General features: G+C 44.6%; 1 protein-coding gene across 7 annotated transcripts in view; it reads right to left on the bottom strand.

The window, feature by feature from the left end:
• TULP4 (TUB like protein 4) overlaps nucleotides 1–27912 on the bottom strand; it is a 223243-nt gene that overhangs the window by 69692 nt on the left and 125639 nt on the right. For all 7 annotated transcript variants that reach the window (XM_032836454.1, XM_032836460.1, XM_032836461.1 and 4 more), the window contains one exon: nucleotides 8409–8537. In XM_032836454.1, the coding sequence (XP_032692345.1) occupies nucleotides 8409–8537 (129 nt within the window). The remainder of the gene's footprint in view (nucleotides 1–8408; nucleotides 8538–27912) is intronic.

Raw genomic sequence — 27912 nt, 5'->3', positions numbered from 1 at the left:
TATTATGAATGGGTATTGTACTTTGCCAAATGCTTTTTCTACATTTATTGAGAAGATCCTAAGGTCCTTATTCTTTCTTTTATTGATGTGGTATATCACGTTGTTTGATTTGTAAGCACTGAACCACCCTTGCAGCCCAGGAATAAATTCTACTTGATTTTGATGAAATAATTCTTTAAGTGTATACCTTTTGATTCAATTTGTTAGTAATTTGCTAGAATTTTTGCATTGTGTTCATTAGGGATAACAGCTTGTAGTTCACGTTTTTAGTGGTTTGGTTTTAGAATCAGGGTAATGCTAGCCTCACAGAAGGAGTTTGGAAGTTTTCCTTCTGTTTCTATTTTCTGAAATAGTTTGAGAAGAATAGGTATTAACACTTCTTTAAATGTTTGGTACAATTCCCCTGTGATGCCATCTGGCCCTGGACTTTTGTTTGTTGAGAGGTTTTTGATTACAGATTCTACTTCTTTGCTGGTTATCAGTCTGTTTAAGTATTCTATTTTTCTTCCTGTTTCAGTTTTGGTAGTTTATATGTTTCTGGAAATTCATCCATTTCTTCCAGACAGTCCAATTTATTGGCATATAATTTTTCATAATCTTCTCTTACAGTTTGTATTTCTGTAGTGTTAGTTTTTATTTGTCTTCTCATTTGTCATTTGATTTATTTGGGTCCTTTCTCTTTTCTTTCTGAGAAGTCTGACTAGTGGTTTATCAATTTTATTAATTTTTTCAAAGAGTAAGCTCCTGGTTTCATTGCTTTATTCCACTGTTTTCGGATACGATTTATTTGATATCATTTATTTCTGCTCTGATCTTCATTATTTCCTTTCTGATGGCTTTAGGCTTCATTTGTTCTTTTTTCTTGCTCCTTTAGGTGTAAGGTTAGGTTGTTTATTTGAAAATTTTCTTGCTTCTTGAGGTAGGACTATCTTGCTATACAGTTCCCTCTAGGACTGCTTTTGCTGCAGCCCAAAGGTTTTGAACCACCATGTTTTCATTTGTTTCTATGGATTTTTAAAATTTCTTCTTTAATTTCCTGGTTGACTGATTTATTCTTTAGTAGCATGTTGTTCAACCCCCATGTATTTGTGATCTTTCCAAAGTTTTTCTTGTGGCTGACTTCAAATTTCATAGCGTTGTGGTCAGAAAATATGCCTGGTATGTTTTCAATCCTTTTGTACCTGCTGAGGCCTGATCTACACCGGAGGATATCCCATGTACACTTGAAAAGAATGTATATTCTGCTGCTTTAGGATGAAATGTTCTGAAAATATCTGTTAAGCCCATCTCGTCCAGTGTGTCATTCCAAGTCATTGCTTTCTTGTTTTTCTGCTTAGACGATCTGTCCATTGATATAAGTGGGTTGTTAAAGTCTCCTACTATTATTGTATTATTATTGGTGAGTTCCTTCATGTTTGTTACTGTTTTATATATTTGGATGCTTCCAAGTTGGGGGCATAAATATTTGCAAGTGTTAGATCTTCTTGTTGGATAGTCCCTTTTATTGTGATACAGTGCCCTTCTTCACCTCTTGTTACAGTCTTTGGTTTAAATTCTGTTTGTCTGATAGAAGTATTGCTACTCTGGCTTTGACTCCTATTGCATGATAAGTGTATCCCCATCCCCTCACTTTCAACCTCCAAGTATCTTTAGGTCTAAAATGAATCTCTTGTAGGCAGCATCTAGATGAGTTTTACTTTTTTATGCACGGTGACACCCTATGCCTTTGGATTGGCACTTTAGTCCATTTACAGTCAGCATAATTATCAATAGATATGTATTTAGTGCTATTTTATTACCTGTTTTGTGGTTGTTTCTAAGATTTTTCTCTGGCCCTTTCTAGTCTTTGTCCCTTCTGGTCTTTCCTTCCCACTAAAAGAGTCCCCTTTCGTATTTTTTGCAGGGCTGGTTTAGTCACAAACCCCTTTAGTTTTTGTTTGTCTTGGAAACTGTCATTCTATTTTGAAAGACAGTCTTGTTGGATTGAGATTTTTCCCAGCTAGCACGTTGAGTGTATCATTCCACTCTGTTCTCACTTGCCACGTATCTGTGGAGAGATCTGCTGCTAACCTTATGGGCCTTTCCTTGTCAGTTAGGGACTTCTTTTGTCTTGCTGCTTTTAGGATTTTTTTTCTTTATCACTATATTTTGCAAATTTAACTACAATACATCTGGTGTCGGCCTGTTTTTATTGATTTTGATGGGAGTTCTCTAGGCCTCCTGGATTTGGACATCTGTTTCCTTCTCCAGATTAAGCTTTCAGCTATGATTTCCTCAAATAAACATTCTGCACCCTTTTCTCTCTCTTCTTCTTCTTCAGAGACTCAGGGACTATGACATCAATGTTATTAGGTTAGATGGAATCACTATGTTTCCCAGCCTACTCTTACGATCCATAATTTTTCTTTTGTTCAGCTTCATTATTTTCCGTAATTCTACCTTCTGTATCACTTAATTGTTCCTCTACTTAGAATTTCTATCCTTGTGGTCATGACATCCAGTTGGTTTAGAATCTCAGATACTGCATTTTTCATTTCTGTTTTTTAGCTCTTTTATCTCTGTGGTAAGGGTCTCCCTGAGGTCTTTTCTCAAGCCCAGAGAACATCTTTATGACTATTGCTTTAAATCCTGCATATTACTTAAATCTGTTTTGATTAGATCTCTGGCCATGACATTTTCTTATTCTTTCTTTTGGGACGAATTCCTCCGTCCTGGCATTTTGTCTGGGTCTCTGTCTTCTTCTCCGTGTTAGGAAATCCTGTCACATTTCCCACTCCTGAGAGTAATGGATTTATGAAGAAAAGGTCATGTAATGTCCAGGGCCTGGTGCTTCAGGAAGTGCCCCTGGTGTGTGCTGTATGCACTCGGCTGCTGTGTTTTGGCTGCTCCGTCCCTCAGATCAGTCATTTACAGAGGCTCTTCCTTGTCTGCAATGGACAGTGTTCAGACCCTGGCCAGAGTGTGGTGAGTTTTAAGTAGGTGTACTTTGGTCTGCTTGTTAAATGAGGCCAGATGCTACGTCCACTAGAAAAGAAGCCTTGCAGAACTCTATGGTTGATTGAAATGGTGTGTATGTGTGGGCGGGGAGGGTTCTGATGGTCTTCTGGTGAAGGAGCCACTGTGCTATCATTAGACACACCTGGGAGAGAAAACCAGAACCAGCAGAGCACAGGGGGGGAGGGCTTGGTGTTTGCAGGTTAGCCAGCCAGTGTCTGCACTGTACTATTTACTGAGGTTGGTTTATGCAGAGGGGCAGGGGAGGGGAATGGCACCAGCCAGCTCCTTTGTCCTGGGAGAGTAGAGTCCGTGCTTGCTGCTCTCAGGGAAGCCCTCCCAGAAGAGCAATTAATTTCCTTCATGCATCCATGTGTTTTTCATATCGCTGTTTTCACACTGTCTCTGGGTTGCTTGTCTGCCTGGAGCAGCGCAGTGCGCTTTGGGCGCTATCCCAGCCAAGCTGGCTGACTTTCAAAACTCCAAACTTTAGGGACCTGATGTGATGGGGACCCGCACTGGTCTTCTGGTAGAGGGTCTCACTGTGCTGGGATGATCCAAGTTTGACCCAGAAAGGGTGTCACGCCAGAGCACAGGGGCACGGGATCTGGAGCAAGGCAGGCTAAAGAGCCAGTGTCCACATTAGCCTCCTTTAGCAGGTGTCTCTGAGCTTATGCTGAGGGGCAGGGGATGGAAATGGCAACCACCAGCTCTTCTGTCCCCAGAGAGGCAATGCCACCTCTCACAGAGGTGCTGTAAGAAAGAGGAACAGTCTCTCCCTGTGTGTCTTAGTTCAGCCTCAGATTCTGCCATCTGCCTCATGTTCCCTGTCTGCCTTCTCTCCAGGAGTAGGGCAGCCCTCTCAAGGCTCTATCCCAGCCATGCCAAGACCTCTAAAACTCCAGTCTTTGAGCCCCACTGGTTGCTAAAAATCATGAAAATCAGCCTCTCTCATTTTCCCAACCAATGGCTTTGGGGAAGTGTTCTCCTTGCATGATCCCACGCACTCTTCTCTCTCCCACCTTTCTTTGCGACCAGGGCTCCCTCCCTTCCATAGGACCTGCAATCGGTTTCTCCTGAAAACCACATCTCTATACTCCCTGCCATCCTTGGTATGGCCTCTTTTCTCCCTCTAGCTGTACAGTTTGTTCTGTCAGCAATCAGGTTGATTTCTTGGGTATTCAGAATTATTTGATTGATAATTATTTAGCTGTGTTCGAGGGACGAGGCAAGCCTAGGGTCCTCCTCCTACGCCACCATCTTAGCTTGACCCCCTCCCCCCAATCTGTACCGTATTTGTTGGAAAAAACCTACATGTAACTGGACCTATGCCGTTCAAACCGCAGTTGTTCAAGGGTCAACTGTATGTACAAATATCAAATCGTTATACTGTATACCTGAAACTAATATAATGTTATATGTCAATTACATCTCAAGGGAAAAAATAAAAAATAAAGACTATTGTTTCCCCTACTGAATTACCTTTTAATTGCCTTTGATTACCTGGTAATCTCTATAGTTATGCCTACCTTTCATTCATAAAACTGTTCCTTAGAAATGTATAACTTCCTTTAAAATTGGTGACATTACCGGATATATCACATTTCAGATAAAATACACTAAATGGACACCAAAAGGACATGAACACTTGCTGTTTTCTCAGCAGGGGTTACAGGTTACAGTGGTGAGGGTGTCCACACTGTGATAATGGATGGGTTTGTGAGACAGCCCTTCAACAGCTGGTGTGAGGTTACTGAAAAAAGTTGTTTCCTTAGTAGGGTAAACTCAAAACCTTGGTTTCACTGATCCTATGTTTTAGCTAACCACACTATTTAGTTTTTCTTATGAAAAATAAAAACATTTTTTAGAGATAACACATTAGTACTGCAATAAAATTTAAAGGCTTTTTGTTTTGCAAAAGCAATGCTACTTATTTACATGGATTCTAACTCATATACCTTGGTAGAGATTTGTACTAAAAAGAAAAACATCCTACTAGGGGGTGAAAGGGGATGGCCAGTGAAAAGAAGCTTCCCCAAGACTCCACCAGTCATGCAGTCGGAGAAAATGATAAGAAAGGATGTCTCCATGAACTCACTGGGTTTACTAAATTAGGTCAGCATAGAGTGACAGGAATATACCATGAATGGAAAAACAAGAAGAAGGGAACTGATACCCAGTGCTGTGAAGAAATTAAGCAGGAAGCCCACCCTCCTTCTGGCTGCCCACTGAGCATGGCGTCTGAGGTGGATTAGCTGTGTCTGAGCGTGAGCCTTGTCAGACCTCGGCCTGAGGCAGCTTTCATCACAATGGCCCATGCCTATGCGGGCCACAGCCATCCTTGGTGACTAATCCTACACAATAACGCATGCACTGCTCCAGACCTGCTGCTGAAATAAAGGACTCATAATCGTTTCCCGAAAAAGAAACCGTTAAGGCATCATTTAGCTTTGGCCAAGTGTTTGATTCCTTCGGGACAGTGCAAGTCACGCTGTGGAACACGGATCCCCTGTCACTTCCTCTAAAATGAATTATTTTCCTCTGAGCAGATTTCAAGGATCCTTTTCCTCCAAGCACAGAACTGTCCTTCCTCCCAGCAGGTGCCGTTTCAGGGGCACAGACAGCCACTGTTTCTTCAACCAGTGAGTCATCAGCCCCAGGGCGCAATGTTTCTTTACTCAGGTAAGTTCTGATGCCAACACAATTTAAAGCAACCAAACCTTCCCGGGAAAGAAGCGTTCACTGCTGACAACTGCTCAGTGGGTTTCGAGGTTTGCAGAATCAGGATTCCAAACAAGAAAAATTCTATAAAAATCCGGATCAGGTCACAGATGCAGCGGGTACTCTCTGGGCATGGCAGGGACAGGCATCTGTGAGAGTCCGGGGGCTTCCGGCTCCTCTACGGTCCGTGTAAGTTCATTCACCTCCAGCTCTGAATTCATCCTCCCTTTCTCATTTCTGAAACACTTTTTTTGTGCCAGATTCTCAATGAAAAGAAAAGCTGAGGGATGTGGTGGTAGTGGAAACCACACAGCTGCTCTATGGGGATGACAGAAGGTCCCATCCTCCGAGAGGCTGCCACCAGGAGAAAACAGTATGGCACCAGCAATGCTTGGCGGAGGGGCTGGACTCTCGACGGTAGTGAAGTCTGAGCTCTTTTGGATACTGTGAATACATGCATTTCTGCTAAAAGAGAAAAAAGCGTCTTGCCTGGGAGGAAGACAGTGTGACAGAGTATTCTGGACTCAGACCTGGCCTCAGATTCTGCTTTACCACCCATGAAGTTCCCCAGGCAGCTTACTCAACCTCCCTGACCAGGGTTTGTTCCTTCCATTAACTGAAAATGGCATCTGCCCAGGAGGGGTCCTGTGGAGACCGAGAGACAACACGTGAAAACAACGAGCACTTAGTCGGAGTCTGTCCTAGCTCCTCTTTGTGGCCTTTCTCAGAGCAATGAGTTAGAGACCTTTAGCTGTCCGAAGTCTGAAGGCACATCAGACTCGACCACTGGACCTAAGGAAAAGAGTTCACGCTCTGGTGGATGGGGGAATGAGAGTGTTTTAGAGACCCTTACACATGAACTCAGAGACGTCTCCTCTTCACTGAAAGCCACAAAGTGCTGCGCCTCAAGGCCTGAAGAGAGTCGTGGTGATGACAGTATGACTACTATTTTTTTTCAAGATTTTATTTATTTATCTATCTATTTGAGAGAGCGCGCGCATGCACGTTCGAGTTGGGGGAGGAGCAGAGGGAGAGAATCTCAAGCAGACTCCCCATGAGCACAGAGCCCGATGCGTGACCCAGCTTCCCGACCCCAAGATCATGACCTGAGCCAAAACCAAGAGTCAGAGGCTCAACCAACTGAGCCACCCAGGCGCCCCCGACATTTTGGCTGCTATTTAAGGGCAGGTACCTTCTGTGGTCAGGGACACGAGGTCGCAGTGCCTCCTAATACTATAGGCACTAGAGCAGTAAGGAGTGACAACTGTCATGTACAGTGTCCAAAGTACTTTCTACATTTCATCTTACTTAATCCTTCTAGCGATTCTCTGAGGCAGGTAGCATTAGAGTCCCTCTGCTACAGATGAGAAGACTGAGGCACCAAGAAGTATCCCCTACTGAGAAATCATGGAGTGAGACTCTTGGTCTTGTGGTCTGACTCCAGAGCCCACGTCCTTAGCCACAATGTCTACTGTCTGGGCGGCATGAACTTCTCATGGCCACAGAGATTTCCACATCTGTGGCTCTATTTCAAGGTGGCTGGTTAGCAGTCACAGGGCAGGTTCTACGTCTTCCTTTTTTGCCTCCATGGAGGTACACAGGAGACTGGTGCAGCCTTTTCAGAGTCAGTCAAAATGGTCACATTTACTCTACCAAATACATGAATTCACTCAAAAAAGAATGTTCTCTTTTACCTAAGGGTAGATTTGTCTTCCGTGATGATAACTTACATTGTTACAACATTAGCAACTGCTAATGGATCTTTGTTCCTTGCAATTTTGCGTCACTTCACTGGTCGTATCTTTAAACTTGGGGAACTCGTAGCTTATTTAAGCAACAGATGGGAGAAAAGAGGGTGAGAATCCACTTCCTGAGAAATGTAAAGAAAGGCAGTCCTAGGGAAACCATCCCCGGATCGGGAAAACAGTCTAAGACAGCCCTCATGGAGAAAGGTTCCATGAGGACTGGGTTCTGAAGCCAGAGTTCTGTCAAATCCCGGGGATGGGACCTGTGTCCCTAAGAACACAAGACAAGACATGGAGCTCCATACGGCCCATCCTCACAGGGGGAAGAGGGAAGAGCCAGATCTGTACCAGAAACCAGAAGAATCTCTGGAGCAGGTTTAAAAATAGCATCGCTCAGCAGGGAGTCCCTAGAGCGCCTGTTTTCCTCAGAGCAGAGACAAATTTGTATCAGAAAGGAAGAGCTGAGGGGTGACAACAGGTGGCCACGCTAATTGAAACCTGACAGAAGAGAGTGTTAAAAACTCAGCTTGACGAGGAGGTTGTGAGAACAGCTCGTGTGGAGCTCCCTGCGAGAGAACTATGAAGATTACAACACAGGGAAAGTACCTTTCAAAGGGAGCAGGAAAGTGATATGCCATAAGCACTTCAGAGGATCCAAAATTAACATGTAATCACAACAATGAATGGTAAAAAATGATTTCACAGATTTAATTAAAGCTTAAAACTTGGAGAGTTCTCACAACAGCAGAATAGTTGAATAGAGAAGAATGATCGTTCTCTTTTTATCAAGTGATACACTCGAGTGGAATGAAAAGCAGGATTCTACTATTAACTTTTATTTACTTCTACTCCACCTATTTCTGGAAGGAGCTCCCATTTGCCCTGGAACACGTGCTCTGCATTCTCTCTCCAGCAATGTCTCACTGGAAGAGACTCCTGCCCACTCACCTGAGCCCCTCGATCGTTGACCAATTCCACAGACCACCTCCCTTCATACTGAATCCACACAAATATCCCTCCATCTGCGTCACACGTGGCCAGCTTCTGGTATGGCTCATTCCATCTCACCAGCACAACCTAGAAAATAACCAAGAAGGTATTTACCACGGGGTATGAAGCGGTGGGCCAGGAGCATGTATCTGAAGAGAGGAGACTTCAGAACTGAAGAGAAGGCATCGTCAAAGGGAATGAATGGCTGAGGGCAGGTGTGGGGATCAGCAGGGGGACAGGGCACAGCCACACGTGGCAGAATCTAGACGGGAACTAGACGCCCATGACAAGGCTTCCTGACAAATGGCAGACACCTGGGCAAACAATAAGCTGTGGCACAAAAATACCTATTGCCAAAAATCAGAGAGGAAGCCCTGCCTCTGACAAGTGCAAGAACAGTTCAGAATCGAAACAACTTAGAAAAAAATACAGTTGGTATGTCTAAGTACTTCATACTTACCAGAGAGGAAAGACAAAGAAATTATAAGCTTCAAAATCTGTGAGTTATAACAACTTAATTTTTTAACTTGAAAAATTCTGATCCTGGACAAATCACTCTCATCTTTCTCAACTATCACTCCTTCATCCCAAAGGTGGCCTCTCTGGTGGGTGGTCTGTGCGATCACAGAAATGCCCAAGGAGTCTGAGGGCAGGGCTCACAGGGCCCAGTAAAACCCGTCAGTACACATGGCTATGAGGTGGGCCCCGGAGCCCACGAACCACAAAACAATACCCTGCCTTCACTGTGGGGAACGTTTCCCGGGTGTCATCCAACTGGCCCATGCTGGTGATCGTGAGGTACCCATTCGTTCAGTCAGACGTCTGGTCTGCACTTACTAGGTTCACACTGTGTGACGCTACGTGACCAATGCCCCGACGGAGAGCACCCGGCCCCACACACGGAGGTAAAAGTCCATCTGAGAGTCAGGACATCCACAGATGCACAGACATACACGAATGTGTGTCAGTCACACGAGCACTGTCGTTAACCAGCCCGAGCACAGCCGCTGCTCATAAGAAAGATCTGAACCCCATCTCCCCCCAGGACCTCACTTCATGACCCTGAGGAACAGGCAGCACCAGTCTAAATGATCTCCAATTGTAAAACAGCAAACAAGTAAGGCCAAGGACAGGCCGCCAAGGACCTCTGCAATGGCCTGACCCTTCCTCAACACCCCATCCCCCACTGCGTCCAAACCAGACTCACACGCAAGTCCTGTCGCTTCTCAAACCTGTGCCAAGGGCACACCTGATTTTAGGTCTTTCAGTTGGTTTTCAGGGACCGGAGAGCTGTAGAGGCCCCCAGCCTTGGTTTGCCACACTTGGTGGCATCAGCACTGGTTACAAGATGCATAAAAAAATGCAAGAGGAAATTATTACCCCCTTAAAACGTAAGGACACTGCAGCTCTTTTTTAAAACTCTGCAAAAAAAAATAAAAAACAGCTGTGAGACTGCAATCCTTTGAGACCTGGCAATCACAAGACAAATCTCACCTAGTTGATGGCTTCCCTGCCAAAGCCAGCTTGCACGGTCGCAGACGCCAACCACGCCCTCGGCAGCCGCATCCCGCTCTCTCCCCACTGGACCCACCACCTCCCTCTGGTACAGCTCTGCAAGCGCGGCATGTCCACCATCCTCCCTGACCACTGGTTTACACGCTCGCCTCCCCGCTGAGCTGGGCGTCCGAGGAAAGGGACAGAGGCCGGCTCATCTTTGAATACTGACACACAGTAATTCTGAGTGTGCTGGGCCAAAGAGTAATACATAATTAGAAGTCATGATCCTTATTCAATTATATCTTTGAACTGTAAAAGGTTATTGACAACGACATCCAGAAGGTGATTTTCAATGCCCAAAGGCATTTTAATGACAGCCAACAGCGCCTGCCTGCCTTCCTACGACGGTCTGTAGGTGCTGAGGGAAGAGATTAAGACACCTTTGCACTCGCGGAGTTCAGGTCACTCAACAGACCAATATAGTGCTCTAATACAGGCAGGGACTGAGTTGTGAACATACACGGGAGGAGGCCTCAACCCAGGTGGACTGCGGGAGGGGGAAACAAACCCAGATTCATTTTTTAAGTCCAGTTTTTTAAACTTTCTATTTAAAAAATAAACAAAAATAAAATTCTCTATATAAATTACTGATCTAGTAAAGAAAAATCAAGTAACATCATCATCAACAGAAGTCTTTAGATGACAATGAATGTGTCATGAAGTTTGGAATTTCCAAACAATCAATCAAGGCCAGCTTCATAAACTTCTCTCAGCCCCACGACGACTTGGCCCAAGCACTGCAAAACACAGGAGCGCGTGTAGCTCCGATTTGGGCCTTTGAGACCCACAGGCACTGCTGAAGCCCACGGTCACGACTATACTTCAGAATGGCCACCATAAGATGGAGTATGACAAGTTAAGAGCATGATATTCAAAATTGATCAGTTTTTAAATTATTTCCTGAAGTTAATACAGAGCCCATTCGTTTGCCCTGCCCTTCCCTGTAGATAACATTTGATGACAAGGTGTCGTATTTTAGAAAAGAAAGGTTGGCCACATTTTCTGTACTTCTGCTTTTCTGCCTTGATCATCCATTGCCAGGTTTGGCTAAATGTTAAGTTAACATCAGTAATAAAAGCCTTTTCTTCATGAAAACCGCCACGGAGTCACAGCACGACACAGACACAAGAGAGCAAAGGCAAAAAATATTTTGGTTATTTTTCATTTAAAGATTTCTTGGCCTTGTGACAACACAGTAGTAGTTGTTGAATAAATAAAGGGTTCACAAACTTGGTTTCATCTTTTTGTAATTCTGGATCCGCGTAGGAGCAACAGGGGACGGGAACGCAGACTCCATCCACACACCTCTGCTGTGGGTTCTAACCAGTGTAGCTGGTTTCTCTAAATTAGAGAAAGAAATCTTTCCAATGATTCTTGGTTTAAAAATGAAGTCAAACTGCTAGTGTTGTTTCCCTGGATTAGAATTCTCATTTCCTCTCTCGTCTACAATTCATAGCTGCCCGCCTTATCTCCCAGCAGCTTATTTCCTGTTCTCCAAATCCTTCCAGTCTAGCTGGCAAAGCCAGGACATACCACAGTGCTGAGAAACTACCAGCCAGGGGTCCAGTCGCCCGCATTACGTGGCAGGATGCTCAGTCTCTGCCCAGGCATGCGAAAGCAGAGCTCCCCTTCTCTCGGTCAAGGAAAAGGGGCTCCAGCTTACTCTGGACACTAAAGAACTTGGGCGTTGAGGGCACTAGCTGAAGGGTGTGTTCTACTAAAAAGTCAGAAGATAAGCTAAATACTGATACAGGTCTTCAATTAATCAAAAAAAAGTGCCAACCTGTCGCTCTCTCCAATGTTAGACAAACATTCTATCATTTTATAGTTATTGTTATTAATAAATATTTATTGAGAACTATTAAAGGTATAGAAATCTACATTAAAAATATAGGGCAGGTCTGCTGAAAGTCTATTTGGGCTGTAAGGTAAGGCTCTCAGTAAGCCACCTCATTTCCTACACCCCATCTATTTTTAAGGAAAACAAACAAGTATCAGTTAACCCATCTCAAGGATGTTTATCTTTTCAGGCAGAAACTTTTTAAATGGTGTTGGGAGACACAAGTATTATATTTTATAGAAATATATAGGAAACCGTCTCAGTGAATGACCAGTATCACCAACGTTTGGAAGTATTTCCCTCAACCTAAAAAGAATATAACTTGAACAAGTACTAAACACAAACAGCTCAAGTAATAAATCCCTGTGATTATCACCATTCCGTTTTTCTTATCCTGTGATTTTTGTTCAGTGAAACAGAAGTAAGTTCAATTGTGCCAGCTTAAGTTTAGATACACTTAGTGAAACAAAATGAGTTTTAGAAATGATATGAATTTTAGATACATTTATCATTATAACAAAGAACCAAAAGCATCTTGAAATGGAAGCTGGAAAAAAGTGAACACGCACAGTGGTTTTCCAGACTGATGCCCACCAGCACACGGGCCTGAAATGCTCTAGAGGGCGTGCAGGCTCTGGATCTGGGTCCCGGCCTGGCCACTCATTGGAGCATCTCACTGACTGGCTTGGGGTTCTCTCCTGCCCATGGGGCAGCAGCAGCACATCCTTCTGTTGTGTATGAGGAGTACGTTGACAAAGAACTTAGTACAGTTCCGGGCACATAGCAAACAGCCCATCAGTGAGAGCTCCGTGTTTTTCAAGTGTGAACTAAAACTTCCAGAATATAGAGACTTGCTTGCACAAGTTTCCTCTTCTCTGATAGAAGATAAACAGTTGGAAAGTCAGTCCCTCTTCCCAGGCCCACCTCCCAGGCCCACTCCCCACCCAATTCTGTACCTAAAAAAATCACCACATACTTCTTGGCACCTTGGGCCTAAAATACCCCTCTGCCCTTTGACACTGGTGGTAACGCCTTCCCTGACATTGCTATAGCTCCCTCTTGCCACTTCCACAGTACCTTCCACAGTGTTCATACCCTGCATTTGATCCCTCAAACATCCCAGCTCCTCGTTGCCTGAGAACGTATTGCTTTCCTGGTCCTGAAGCCCAGCACTGTGCCAGGCGCACAGTGGATATTCCACAAATCTTTCTAAACTGAACTACTCCTGAATGATGATTAACCATATTTCTATAGAATTTTATAATATTCTCTCTCAACAATAAGATTAGTTCAAATGAGGGGCACCTGGGTGCCTCAGTTGGTTAAGCATCTGTCTTCAGCTTAGGCCATGATCCCAGGGTCCTGAGGTGGAGCTCAGCATGGGGCTCCCTGCTTCTCCCTCTCCCTGCCCCACCCTGCTCCTGCTCTCTCTTGTTCTCTCTCTCACACAAATAAATACAATCTTTAAAAAACAACAACAACAACAACAAAAAAAAAAAACAAAACAAGAACAACAAAAAAAAACCAAGATTAGTTCAATTAAGTTTTTTTGGGGGGGGTACCAGCTTGTGACAAAACTCATATACAATTCACCCATTTAAAATGTACAATTTAATGGTTTTACTGTATCTACAGAGCTATGCAACCATCACAGTAAATTTTAGAACATTTTCATCAACCCCCCAATAATCTCCCCACGAGCCCTAGGCAACCACTAGTCTTCTTTCTCTCTGTACTCATTTGCCTATTCTAGACATTTTACACAAATGGAATCATACAACATGCGGCCTTCTGTGTCTGGCTTCTTTCACTCTGCATAATGTTCCCAAGGCTTATCCATGTTGTCAGCATGTAACCGGACTAACTTCCTTTCCATGGCCACATACTATCCCATTCTGTGGATACATCACACTGTGTCCATCCACTCAGCTGATAAACATCCGGGTTATTTCCATTGTTTGGCTATTATGAATAATATTCCTAGGAACATTTCTGTACAAGTCTTTGTATGGACACGTTTTTCTTGGGTATCTGCCTGGGAACGGAGGTGCCGGGTCAAATGACAAGTCTGTGTTTACCTTCTGGAGGAGCTGTTTTCAAAAGTCGCCGCACAAACTCACATTCCCAGCGCCAGCACCACTGGGTGGTGAAGGTTCCAGTTTCTCCACTTTCTTTCCAATACTTGCTGTCATGTCTTTCTTCGCGCAGCCCCCTTAGTTGATGCCCAGCGGCTGCGATTTGCACTTCACCGACAGCTGGTGATGTTGAGCATCTTTTCAAGTGTTCACTGGGATTTATGTATCTTGGCTGGAGAAGTGTCTGTTCAGATCCCTGGCACCTTTTTTTTTTTTTTTTTTTTAGGATTTTATTTACCTATTTCACAGACAGAGACATAGCGAGAGAGGGAACACGAGCAGGGGGAGTGGGAGAGGGAGAAGCAGGCTTCCCGCAGAGCGGGGAGCCCGATGTGGGACACGATCCCAGGACCCTGGGATCATGACCTGAGCTGAAGGCAGAGGCTTAATGACTGAGCCACCCTCCCTTGCACCTTTTTAATTCAGTTATCTTTTTTCTTACTGATTGGGAGAAGTTCTTTTTAAACCCACTGAAACACTGACCATATCTGAAAAAACAAAAAAAAAAAAAAAAAACAAAAAAAACCCAAAAAAAAACCTTCAGCTTTTATTCCCATATAGTCTTATTTCCCTCACTTAAATGTCGATAAATCCAGCCCTTATTCACGCATTCATCTAGTTCGAGTTGTTGATGAAGAACTCCAAGAAGGCAATGACCAGAGACAATAAAGGAATTCAGAGAACACAGGTTGGCGGCCAGAGCCTAGAATCCAGGGACCACAGGGCCTCTGAATACTTCTGAATGGGAATGCGCTGGGGGATGCCCTTCTCAGACACAGCTTCTCTAGGACTCTTCACAGGAAACTTACAGCTACACATTTCTTCCTGCACTGACTGAGGTTTCAAAGCACCTTACCATGAGGAACTTGCTAGTTGTTTCCAGCATCATTTCCCACTTACTCTCACAAATCCGTACTGGATGTAGACAGTAGTATTGGCCTTGGCCAATTTAGAGCTCACACAGCCCTTCAGTCTCACCAGGAGGAAAGCGAGGCTAATGGGGTGAAGAGGCCTGCCAGAGGTCACACAGCAGGTTCCAGGTGGGTCAGGGTCCGGGCCAGAGCCGCAGTCTCCTTGCCTATTCTGGGCACTTGTCTCCATTCCCAAGGTCAATCAGACTGGCCCGTAGCCATCTGTCACTCAGCACCACCTAGGTGCTGCTCACAGGGACACACTCAGATGGAATAGAGGCTTTGCCCTCAAGCAGCATGTGACACAACGCCCGGAGAAGCTCCCCCACTTTTCCTTTCTTATTAGTAAGCATTCAGTCCTGCTGTCCTACCTCTGAGATGCATACATTCCTGAAAAACAACTTTTATCAACAAATTCTGTTCTGATAGAAGAAAACAAAAATCACATTAAGAAGAAATAAACTAAAATGTTAGCATTAGCAGATTACCATTTTTATCAGAATTTTTCTACATCTTCTGATTTTCCCAAAATGAACATATTTCAGCTTTTCATACTCCCTTGACAGGAAATTTGAACAATTTCTTTTAGCAGTAATAATGATAATCAATAGTTTGCATCCTTTTCACATGCATTAGCTCATTTTGTCTTTGCAAATATCTTAGAAGGAGGTATTACCATTACTATAACCTTCCCATTTTATAGATCAAAAAGGTAGAGCTGAGAGAAGGTGCAAATCTCCCCAGACTTTTTTTAAAAAACTTTTTAAAAACTGGGCAATATTTATGACATATATAAAAGAGTGAATTAAAAAAAACAAAAACAAAAAACTTTTATCTCCTCAAAGCACTTTCGCCATTCAGCTTAGGAAAATACCAGCAGGGCAATTTGAAAGCCCCTGTGTGTTCTTCCCACACCTCAGCCTTCCTCCTCTAAGGAAAAAATGCTTTCCTGGGTAGTTCATGTTTTCAATTCACATGCATTTTCATACTTACATATTGTATGAATGTATCGTCACTTAAATATTTTCTTTTAAAATCTTAAATATTACAGAAAAATTTTAACATACACCAAAGAAATGTAACTAGAATAATAACCTTCCATGTGCCCATCATCCAGCTTTTAAAACGTACATCTCTGCATGTTTTCAAGCTTTAAGAAACTATGTGTTCTTCAACTCGGTGTCACGTTGTGAAGTTCACTCCCATGGACAGCTCTAACTCATTCATGTTCACCGTGTGAATATACGACAATTTATTTATTCGCTCTCTTGCTGATAAGCATCCAGGCTGCCTCCTTCTTCCTTCCTGCTTCTCCTAACAATGCTTCTCACGGACATTCTGCTGCAAGCGTCCCTGTGAACGAGCGCCGTTCTGGGTTAAGTGGACTAAAGGCCTGTGCAGACCTTTACAGACCTCACCAGCTTCCCTTCCAGAGAGACCAGAGCAGCCAATGCCCTATCAGCACCTTACCTTTGCCTTGTTTCCTAACTATACCTGATGACGCCAGACTCTTCAATTTCTTCCAGTCTGACAGGTGTAAAATCATGTATCTTGTTTCTGGTTTTTATTCATCTCTAGACTTAGAGTCTCTCCAGCTTGGAAGGTCTTAGTGTCAGGCTCTGATAAGACACGCCAAGGTTTTTTCCTTCTCCCCGGTCTCCTCCATTGGGCCTAGGGAACAGAATAACTCCATCCCACGCTATGCCCTCCACCAACTATACCCAGCTCCCTGATCACCGCCAAGAAGAAATCGAGTCTTAGGGATGCGGAAGTCGTTACTAGGCACCTGCAACACACACAAGGCCTTGTGAGGGCTGAGAAGAGAGAAGGCACAGCCGTGCCTCTGAGAAGCGCAGACTGCAGCCCCGGAAGAATGGGGCAGATGGGGAAGGTGGCGGATTCTGGCTGGCCACAGATGTGATCAGCTTTGGGTAGATTCACGTAATTCCTGTGTCTTCTTCATTCCTCTTCGGCCACTTGCTCCGGCCTGAATAGTGAACGGTGCAGGGCCTGCCTGGAGAGCCCCTGAGATGGGAGGCCGCGGAGGGACAGCGGTGGCTTTGGGTGGATCAGAAGAGAGGCTATAAAACCCAGAGCTGAGCCCGCCAGAGCTAACGATGGGGCTTCTCCCCCACCCAGTGCGAGGAAAGCCTCAAAGTTGGTGCAGGATTTCCTTCAACGTGCAGGCAAATGTCACTGCCTCTGTGACAACTAAGAGCCCCCTCCTGCGTGCTGCCCAGGCCCTCTGCTGGTCTCACGCCCCGGTGTGCTCTCATCACCTCCCCGAGCCCCGCACTAGAGGCAGCCTCCTCTTGTCTGATGTGGCCCAGGTCAGGACCCTTACCCAGTGGAGCCAGGACTGGGGACAGAAGAGCATCCCTGCTGTAGGGAGAACACCCACCATGAGGGAGCCCCAGGCGGTCGGGAAAGGGGAGGACAGCTAGCTACCGCTTACTACGGTGCTGTCCTCATTCCTCAACAAACCCTCCATGCGTGGTGTCTTTAGTTAGAGCCTGAGAAAGGGATCCTTGTGCATGTAATGGTTTACCGGGATTTCCCCGGAGTGCTCCCAGGAACGGGTGTTGGCTGGAGACCAGCTGACTCACCCTGATCTCAGCAGAGCTCCAGGCTGTGATTTGTACCGCAGGTGCTCCCATTCTGAGGCAAGGGACAGCTTCTGTGCCCCCCTGGGGGTCAGTCCTTGGCTGCCGGCTGCTGGGTGGGAGGGGCTGTTGGGACATCCAGTTATTCCAGAAGGATGTGAGCCAAAGCAGCCCGCACTCAGAGTGTCCACTACCTGTGGTTTCCACTACTCTTTCCAGCCTTCTCTCTGCTAGCTCTTCCTCCTCCATCCTCTGCTGGGGAGCACCGGGGCTCTGTCCCGACCCTCCTCTCCTCTTCCTATCTGATTTCCTAGTGATCTGGTCTCATCTTTAAACCCAAACATCGATGACCTCCAAATTCATCCTTCAATTCCTTACTCTACATCCTATTCAAGATCTCTACCTGGATGCCTAACCGACAACACAAACTTAACAAGTCCCTAATGGTTCTCTGGACTGATTTTCCCATCAGGCTGCTCCTCCTCAGTGTTCTCCGGTCCCATGAATGACCCCATCTGCTGCCCGAGTCTCAGACAGCAAAGCAGACTCCCCTCCCTGCGTCTCAGTGTCATCAGCTGGGACGGTGGCGGGGAGGCGTCTGGGCAGAGACACAGTGCTGATCCCCAGGCTCAGGCAAGGCTTCCCGCAATGCACGTCCCTCTGTGCTGGTGAAGTAATCGGCTGAAGAAAAGCAGCCAGTGCAAAAGAGATCACTCTTCGCTTGATCTTTACCACTGCAGTTGTTTTAACAGTGGTACTGGGTCCTACATGCTTTTTAGATATGAGTTTAACGCTCACAAAAAAAAGAACTCCCTTGCCTAACTAGCAACTAGGAAGGAACTCAAAGAAAGGAACTGTAAATGCGTTTGAAGACACTGATACACTATATAAAGAGGGACTCTTGAAGTTACTGCCAAAGGGTAAACAACTCTTTAGATTTCTAAATAAACTTTAAATTTTAGAAGAGTTTTAGATTTACGGAATAATCACAAAGACAGTACAGAGGTTCCACATGCCCCACAGCTAGTCCCCGTTATTAACATGCTGCATCAGAACACTGTAGTTATCACTATTCATTGGCCAATATGAATACATTATTACAGGCTGACATTCATACTGTTTTCAAGTTTCATTAGTTTTAACCTGGTGTCTTTTATCTGTTCCTGGATCCCATGAAGAATACTGCATTTCACTGCCATGCCTCCCTAGGCTCCTCTTGACTATGACAGTTTTTCTGACGTTCCTTGTTTTTGGCGACCTTGACAGTTTTAAGGAGGACTCATGAGGTATTTTGTTAAATACCCCTCACCTGAGATTTGTCTGATGTTTTCCCATTCTAGGCTGAAGGAAAGGGTTTAAGAAGGATGGCCAGAGGTGAAGGGCCCTTCCAGTCACATCACATCATTGGGTGTATACTCACAATGTCACTTATCAATGTTGTTACCTTTACGCACCTGCCGGAAGTAGCGTTTGTCGGGTTTCTTCACTGACATGTTACTCTTTCTTCCCTTTCCACACCATGCTCTCTGGACAGGAGGGACCACAGGCGGCTGACACTTAAGGGGTAGCGGATTATGCTCCACCTCCTGGAGGGGGGTATCTACATAAGTTAGTCATAATTTCTCTGCCTGGGAGATTTGCCTATTCTTCTCCATTTGTTTAGTTATTTTATCAGTATGGACACATGGATATTTACTTTATAGCTTGGGTTATAATCCAATACTATTCTATTATTTCACTGCTCCAATTTTTCCAGCTTTGGCCACTAGGAGCTCTTCTGGTTGGCTCCCATGTCCCTCTGACATATGCCCATCACTGCATGCTTTTGTTTTGTTTTTTGAGCACCACCTTACTTTCTGACACTACACAGTGCTCCAGATTTATTATGTATATTTCCTGTTCCAGTTCTTGAATTACACATTTCTCCAGAGTGTGGTTTCTTTTATTAGAAAACGGTATGGCGAACCAAGATCTGAGTGCTAGACCTAAAGAAACAAAATCTAGGTGTGCTCACTGTTGCTAGAATGGGTAAATAGCTTTTGATAAAAAAAAAAAAAAATCAACATGTTACAAACCTGGGACATCTAGTTATTCTAGAAGGCAAGGCAAATATAAAAAGGCCTCTAGAACTTGAGGCACTTGGGTGGCTCAGTTGCTTAAGTGTCCAACTCTTCATTTTGGCTCAAGTCATAATCTCAGGGTTGTGGGATTGAGCCCTGCACTGGGCTCTATGCTGGGTACATAACCTACTTACAATTCTCTCTCTCTCCCTCTGCCCCTCCCTACAAAGAAGAGACAGAAGTTCTCTAGGACCAACCTGAAGGGGTTTCCACTGACCAAGAGCATCAAATTTGAGCATCAAAAAGAATTTGTACAAGGCACTGAAATAAGAATGCTAAAATTCACATACGCTAAAGCCCATGTGTTCATGATGATCTCAAAAAGCAAAACAATTTTCACTGTTAACCTTTAAAGAATGGTATAAAATGTATTACTCTGAAAACTGGTAAGCAAAGGGAAAAAAACCAAACCCACACTTAGCCTGCCATCACTTGAAATCAGTACCCTATAACAAATAACTGACAAGGCAAAATTTTTCTCGGTGTAAGTATTTTAGTTAATAAATAAAGAAGAAATGACAAAATTAAGATAGCACCATTTTTCAAGTACTAAGGAAACAACTGGTCTAGGCAATGACTGTCAATGTTGCTAAAATCGTTAGGTGGAAGGTTGATAGGACTACAGTTAGAATGATCCAAATGACGACCCTTAACAAACTGATCAATTTTAATATCACAAAAAGGCAGACAATCATACATTATATACCTCCTGATGGTAGGCATGACAATCCCCATAAATTAGTACCAAAAAAAAAAAAAATCAAGTTTGAAGTCTTTGACCTACACAACTAGTTTACAAAAAACACAGAACACAGAAAAAACATATCAAACAACCACCTGGGGGGGGTAATCATTAGGAAAGTCCGTTTACCCTATAGAATTTCTCATGTTCTGGGTTTTCCTAATGCAAGGAAAACAATAAAGAGATGAGGAATCTACAGATTAAAAAATTTTTTTAAAGATTTTATTTATTTATTTGAAGGAGAGAGATCACAAGTAGGCAGAGAGGCAGGCAGAAAGAGAGAGAGATGGGAAAGCAGGCTCCCCGCTGAGCACAGAGCCCGATGCGGCACTCGATCCCAGCACCCTGAGATCATGACCTGAGCCAAAGGCAGAGGCTTAACCCACTGAGCCACTCAGGTGCCCCTAAAATATTTTTTAAAAACATATTAACCTAATGCATATAATGGATGTTGTTTGGATCTGACTTTACAATTCAAAAATAAGGACAACCCAATCTTTTCTGAAAGGTACAAGAGCTGGGGTACCAGGGTAGCTCAGCTGGTTAAGCATCTGACTCTTGATCTCAGCTCAGGTCTTAATCTCAGGGTTGTGAGTTCAGGCCCCATGTTAGGCTTCACGCTGGGCAAGGAGCCTACTTAAATTAAAAAAAAAAAAAAAAAGAGGTACAAGAGTTGAACAGACCTATCACCAAAGAAAATACACAAGTGTCATATGAAAAGATGCTCAACATCATTAGTCACTAGGAAATACTAAGAGCACAGTGAATAACTCTACACTTACTAGAAGGCCTAACATTAACTTCTGAGAATACTCAGTACTTTTGTGTTCAAATCCCAACTTTTTTTGGCTGATCCTTGTACTCCTCTGATATAAACAAAGGAAATATAATACCTGTTCTCCTGCTGTAATTTTTTTTTTTAAAGAGAGGACGCATGCAAATGGGGAGGAAGGGGGTGGGAGGGATAAGCAGTCCCTGTGCAGAGCCTGCATGGGGCTCAATCCCTGGATGGGGATCGCGCCCTGAGCCAGAATGGAGAGTCAGATGCTCAACCAACTGAGCCACTCAGGTGCCCACCCCTCCACCTACCTCGGGTGTAAATTTCCCAAGTATTAAGTCAGGTCCAATAGTGTTTTCCAAAGATTCTATGGTCTTGGACTTTCTCCTGTTGGTAATGGAGTCACTTAAGGCTGTTATTCTTTTTAAAATATGTATACTTTTTATAGATATCAGATTGTTGTCATACATATACAAAGAGAACTAAGAGCATTCTTTTTGAGGCTTAAGGCTATATTTTAGTTAGTATCCATTCAATCCTACAGTAACACGCTAGGCAGTGCATCTCAACAAGGGAATGGAGAATATACCAGAATCATAAGATTTAGGGGCGGGGGGGTAAATGGGGGGATGTGAAAAGCATTATCAAGTCTAATTGTTCTGATTTCCTTTCAAAAAATGTTACTGAAACATAATACACATGCTTTAATAGATTTTTAGTCATTTCCTTTCGAAGTTCAAATAATATTAAAGGAGGATATAAGAGTTTTATCAAAAAAGGACATGAGGTTTAAGAAACACTGGTTATCATACAGAATCAAGTCTTACATGGGACACCTGGGTGGCTCAGTCAGTTAAGCATCTTCCTTTGGCTTAGGTCATGATCCCTGAGTCCTGGGATCGAGTCCCGCAGGGATGGAGTCCAACATTAGGCTCCCCGTTCAGCAGGCAGCCTGCTCCTCCCTCTCCCTCTGCCTCTCACCCTGCTTGTCTTCTCACTCTTTATGTCAAATAAATAAATAAAATCTTAAAAAAAGAAAAACTAAGCTTTACTTGTAAAACAGTAATTTACACATATACACAGAAAGCTCAAAACTAGTGTCACAAGCACCAATTTCAATTAAAACACTGTATCACTATTTCCTTTCAGTCATATTTATTACTTCCCCAAAACAACTGTGAAACAATCTCATTGCATACCTTGGATTAATTCCTCAATAAGCAACACACTTTCATTTGGTGAGATAGACAGTGTTTGAAAAAAACTGAAAATGGAAAAGAGCATGCAAAAATAAATTCTAACAGGTGAGGGCTGTCTGTGACTTTACATTAGTATTCTGAATAAAAAGCAATAATCCCATAAAAATTAGCAAGTCATTAATTTCTTAAAGTCACTATTGTCTATTAGCAAATGATACTCCCCACTCATGGCACTTCGACTGGATTCTAATTTGTAGCAGGGATCCCAACTCAAATCGAGATCTTCACACAGACCTGGACTAGATGTATGCAGTGTTAATTTAAGCCGACAAATCTGGTACCATATTATAACTCATATATTTTATTTATTCTTGAATTTCTTTAAGACTCTTCTCAGTCTCTATAATAAATACAGAAAAGCATAAACTAAACTGTCAACCCACATATTCATGGAGTTTCAAGACATGCCAAAAATCATCATCTGTTCTTTTCAGCATACCTTGTGTAATCTAAGTTCCTGCTAAGTCGTATTTATGATTCAAAATGTTCCATTCTAAAACAAGAGAGTGAACATCTTATACTTGGAAGAAAATGGATAGAATACAAAAGGATCTGATTCTCAAAACGACCCCATGGAAATGGGACCTGGAGCAGGCATTATCACTTTCACTTTGCCAAAAAAAGAAACTGAGGTTCAGAGGGATGAGTTGGCCTGAAGTCCCCCATCAACAAGGAGCAGAGCAGGGGCCAGGAACCAGGTATATCCATTCTGGCCCGGAGTTGCCTCCCTTTGCTAAAAATAAAGGAAGGCAGAATCATTTGACAATCCCATTATTTGGGAACACCTATTCATCCTGGGAAAATGACTATTTGTGAGGAATGCTCAAACTGTTTAAATTAGAAAGCTGAAATTTCTGGTAGAACTTTTGATCATCCAAAATGAGCTATAAAAAATGTTCTGAGAAAACCAGAAAAAACCTCAGGGCAGAACTAGGAGATGTCAGCACAAATTAAAGCAGCACAGTGTTTACTACGAAAGAGAACTTCCTCACAAGGAGTGCTGTCCTTTAATGGAAGGGGCTGTCTCCAGCAGGAACCAGGGCACACTGGACGGGGTTGAAGTAGGGGCCTGACAGCACTGCCGAGGATGCCTGGAGGCAACTCACTAAGGCGGGGGGGGGGGGGGTGTTTGCTGGATTCTAACTGGAGGACCTACCTGCATGTCATCACCCAACTCCAAGACCACAACATTAACAGTGCTCTTGACATCAGTAATGGTATGGCCTCCTCCCCCACCACCAAAAAAAAATTTTTTTAAACATGCCCAACCTCCACTATATTTGCTAAAGGAAAATTCAATGACACTTTTAAATATTTTATTTATTTATTTGAGAGAGAGAGAGAGAGAGCACATGCACACATGGGCCAGGAGGAGGGGGGCAGAGGAAGAAGGAGAAGCAGACCCAATTCAGGACTCGATCCCAGGACCCCAATTACCATGACCTGAGCCAAAAGCAGATGCTTAACTGACTGAGCCACCCAGGCACCCCAAGGGAAATTCAATTATTATAGTTAAATTCAATTAACTTGGCTACTTTGATTAAAAATTTGTATTTTAAATATTATAATAATCTTGTCAACCAGGTGTATACTGTAGTCATCATTTACATTTAATCTACTATATTAATTTTCAAGATGTTCAATTCTCAGAGCAGTAAGACAGCAGGATTTTCAACATCCTGATCTTTAAAATCCCTCCCTTTCAGCCCAGTGCATCTAGCATTTGGTCAGGAAATGGCACTGCTCCAAACACACTGCCGCCACCCTTGATCCGTGGCCAAGTTCGCTTGGCTGGCAGCTGAAGATGGAACCTGAGCTCATCTTCTGACAGCCCAACTATCAACACAGTCCCAAGCACGCCTCTCAACTCCAAGTGAGCAGAGCAAAGCCAGAAGAGAGAACCTGTTCTCAGCTGACGACAGAAAATCTGAGTGCTAGTCTGCACTTTAACCTCTGCTTCTTCCCTTTGTTTGAAATATCAAGATGGCCGACATAATTTCTAAGGAATCTTCTAGATCTGATATTTTGATACACCAGCTTCTATTTGGTCAAGTACTAAGCAAATATAACATACCTGTTTCTAAGTGCAATATCCTGCAACTATTAAATATTCACCACCTAAGAAAAGAATCTGGCACATAGATCAGGCCATTTGCTGATGGAGGTGGGTGAGGAGATGACTGCAGAGGGGAGAGCTCAGTGAATACTGGAGTAATAGCTCAATTCAAAGTTGGTATGTTACCTGTTAAATAATTAGTTCAAGAGTTACATATAAACTGAGTTTCTATGCATCGTATCACATTGCCCGGGACGGTTAATTTTATGTGTCAATCTAATGGGGCCCCTTTGGATTTTGGAAGCAGCATAGTTTTCATTTGGGTGTGATAATCTGGACTATTTACCTAGCGACCCCAAAACCTGCTAGTTTTGAGCGGGGCCCAGAAACAAGAGAGAGCTTCCCAGCAGGTCCAGGCCGCCAACACAGGCTGCTCTGCTCCCAAGCTGGGGCCATAGGATCCAGCACCGCCAGTGGCACCTGGAATGTCAGAGCAGTCAGGGATGCCGTCTGGAGCCTTTGGCAGGGCCCTAGGGGTGAGTAATAAAGCAAGCCCTTAGGATTTTGGAGCTTAGCCTCGCTACCACCCTACCCTTCAGATAATGATTCCCCTTGTGAGAAACAGCTCTGGGTTTGCTACTGGGCCTCAGTAGAGACTAAACGCCTACCCATGGGCCCCCAAGCTACCCATCCTGACTGCAGCTGCCATCATGAACTGGGTGCTATCTGTCCCATCGGGCCATGAAGTTGGGCACACAGGGCAGCACCCCATCAGCAAAGGGAAGTGAAACATATGTGAACAGGCCCTATGGGGACAAGTGGCCCACATGCCCATGGTCCCCGCTCCGGCTACACCATCTTTCCTCTCCCAGCCTGATCTGTGGCTGCCTGGGGAGTTGTCGAAGGTCCGCCGACCGACGAAGACAAGACTCGGGCCTGGTTTACAGATGGTTCTGCATGGGATGTAGATGCCACCTGAAAGCAGACAGCTACGGCACCATCTTTCCGGGACACCCCTGAAGGACACAGTGAAGGGACAGCCTCCCCGTGGCCAGAACTTCGAGCAGTACACCTGGCTGCTCACGCAGCTCGGAAGGACAGATGGCCTCATGGGCGACTGATTCCCTGTCCATTCTTGAGCTGTGGCCATGGTCGGGCTGATGGATGGCAGATACCTGAAAGGAACAGGACTGGAGAACTGGTAAGAAAGAAATTTGGGGAAGAGGAATGTGGACAGACCTGTCCTCAAAAAAGTGAAGATCTCTGAGTCCCCAAAATGCCCGTGAAAGATGGCCTCAGCAGAGGAGGATTTTAATCTTCAAATGGCTAGGATGGCCCAGTCTGTGGATACCAGTAAACCTCGTTCCCCAGCTGCCCTGGTCACATCCCAGTGGGCTCCTGAACAAAGTGCCACGGTGGCAGGGACCGAGGTTATGCGTGGGCTCGGCAACGTCCACTTCGCTCACCAAGGTGGACCCGGCCATGGCCACTGCTGAGTGCCCAATCAGCCAGCGGCAGAATGGCAGTACTGTGCCATTACTCCAGGGGGATCTGCCAGCTACCTGCTATCTGTCTGTCTGCGGCCGTCATGGAAGGGGAAGCATTTTGGTCTTACTGAAACAGACATTCTGAATATAGATTTGTCTTCCCTGCACACTATGCTTGAGCAAAAATGACCAACCACGGATTTGTAGCATGCCCTGTCCACCACCATGGTATTCCGCGTTGCGCTGTTCCTGATCAAGAAACTCACTTCACAGTAAAAACAGTATGGCAGTGGGCCTGTAATTACAGAACTCACAGTCTTAACCATGTTCCACGCCACCTACTAAAGCAGAGCCTATTAAACCAGAAGTTAAGACTGCCACCCAGCCAGCTTGGGCTCCTCACGCTAGCAACCCGCCGGGAGAGAAGGGGGTTGCTGTGCCAGCTGGGGGCTGATCGTGACGACCCGGGGAGGGTGGGCTGCTGCTCCACGGTGGAGGGAGGGAGAATGCATTCTACTGGCTCTGACCCCGGAAAACCCTGACCACTACACGGCCTAACCTGAGAATCACAAATACACTTTGATCTGAATTTCTGACTGCTCCCCATCTGGCTCAATATTTATGCTTCAGTTAAAAATACCTTAACATTTTTGTCAAATATTTATTATGATTTCCCCTTTTAATCTTTTTTTCCCCTGTGAACGTAGTCAATTTACACTAAGCAAAATTCAGACTACACAGCAAAAAAAGAAAAAGAAAAAGAAAATAGAAAATGCCTTGAAATTCATTACTTCCAACACAACTGTCTTAACATATTTGACACATTCCTCCCGATTCCTATTTTCTGTCTCCCCACCGCACCACCCCCGCTGAATGGATGTACATGACACCTCAGTCCAAATAAATGGGCACTCATCCTCCTCGAAGTGGTAAGTTCCTCATATCCCCCCGCCAGTGACCGCATTCCCTGTCAACCTCTGTGCACACATTAAGAAGTCTTCAAATGATTTCCCATTTCTGTATTTTGTATTTAAGCTAACCCACAAACTCATGGACAGAGAGATCACTCTCCCCAGACTTCTCCCCACTTCACGGGGCCCTGGTGCTAGGCAGAAGTGGCTCCCTTAGTAAAAGTTCTTATTAACCAACTAGGACATCCCGGCAGAAACGGACAGGAGCCCTCCCTCAGTGATACTACCAAGTGACCTTCCCCAGAGTCCTGGGACAGCTTTCCTAAAGGGCTGTCTCCACTGAGAGCTCCTCGGCACTCCTGGAACTGGCACGGCCTCCAGTTAGACGAGGAGCCTAAGGGGGAGCTGCCCGGCTTTCTCAGCTGGCAGCAGCATGAAGGCCCGAGCCAGCTGGTACTGGGCCGCAATCTGGGGAGCAGAGGAGACAGCATACACAGAGGACCAACTTCCATGGGCCAGCTACAGCTGACTTGACCTTCCACAGCAAGCTTTTCTTGCCCCCATGTCCCACTTCGCAGCTACCCTCCAACTCAGCTGCGTTCCCCTGCGCACCGCACTGTGCCGTGACCATCGGCGCTGCCGGGGCCTGGAGGAGTCCTCCCCCAGAGGCAGTCCTCCCCCAGGGGCAGTGCTCAGCAGCTGAAACGGAATTGAAGTGGAAAAGACAGTGAGTGCACGATGCAGTCATGGATCGGTTTTTTCTTTTATTCAGTGAGCAGAGAGTGCTGACCATGGTTACTGTTATAAAATTACTTGTAGCACAAAAATAAGGATAATGAAGAAGGGATGTTGGTGAGAAAATAGGAATGAAGATGCGGTAGTCCCACACAGGAAGTCGTGGTCACCAAAATTAACTGAAATCTCTTTCACTTCCCAGTTAAAGGGGGGAAGGGGGGCAAGACTTCAGTATTTAAGTATTATTGCTGGATTCTCCTTGATGCCTTAAGAACAGCATTTCAGTTTTTTAAAGGCATGGTTATTAAGAAGACAATGCCATATGGAA

This window comes from Lontra canadensis, unplaced genomic scaffold, assembly GCF_010015895.1.
Source record: "Lontra canadensis isolate GAN:19392208 unplaced genomic scaffold, GSC_riverotter_1.0 scaffold92, whole genome shotgun sequence".
NCBI classification, from domain to species: Eukaryota; Metazoa; Chordata; class Mammalia; order Carnivora; family Mustelidae; genus Lontra; species Lontra canadensis.
The sequence above is the reverse complement of the archived record's forward strand: the minus strand, read 5'-3'. Positions and strand labels throughout refer to the sequence as shown.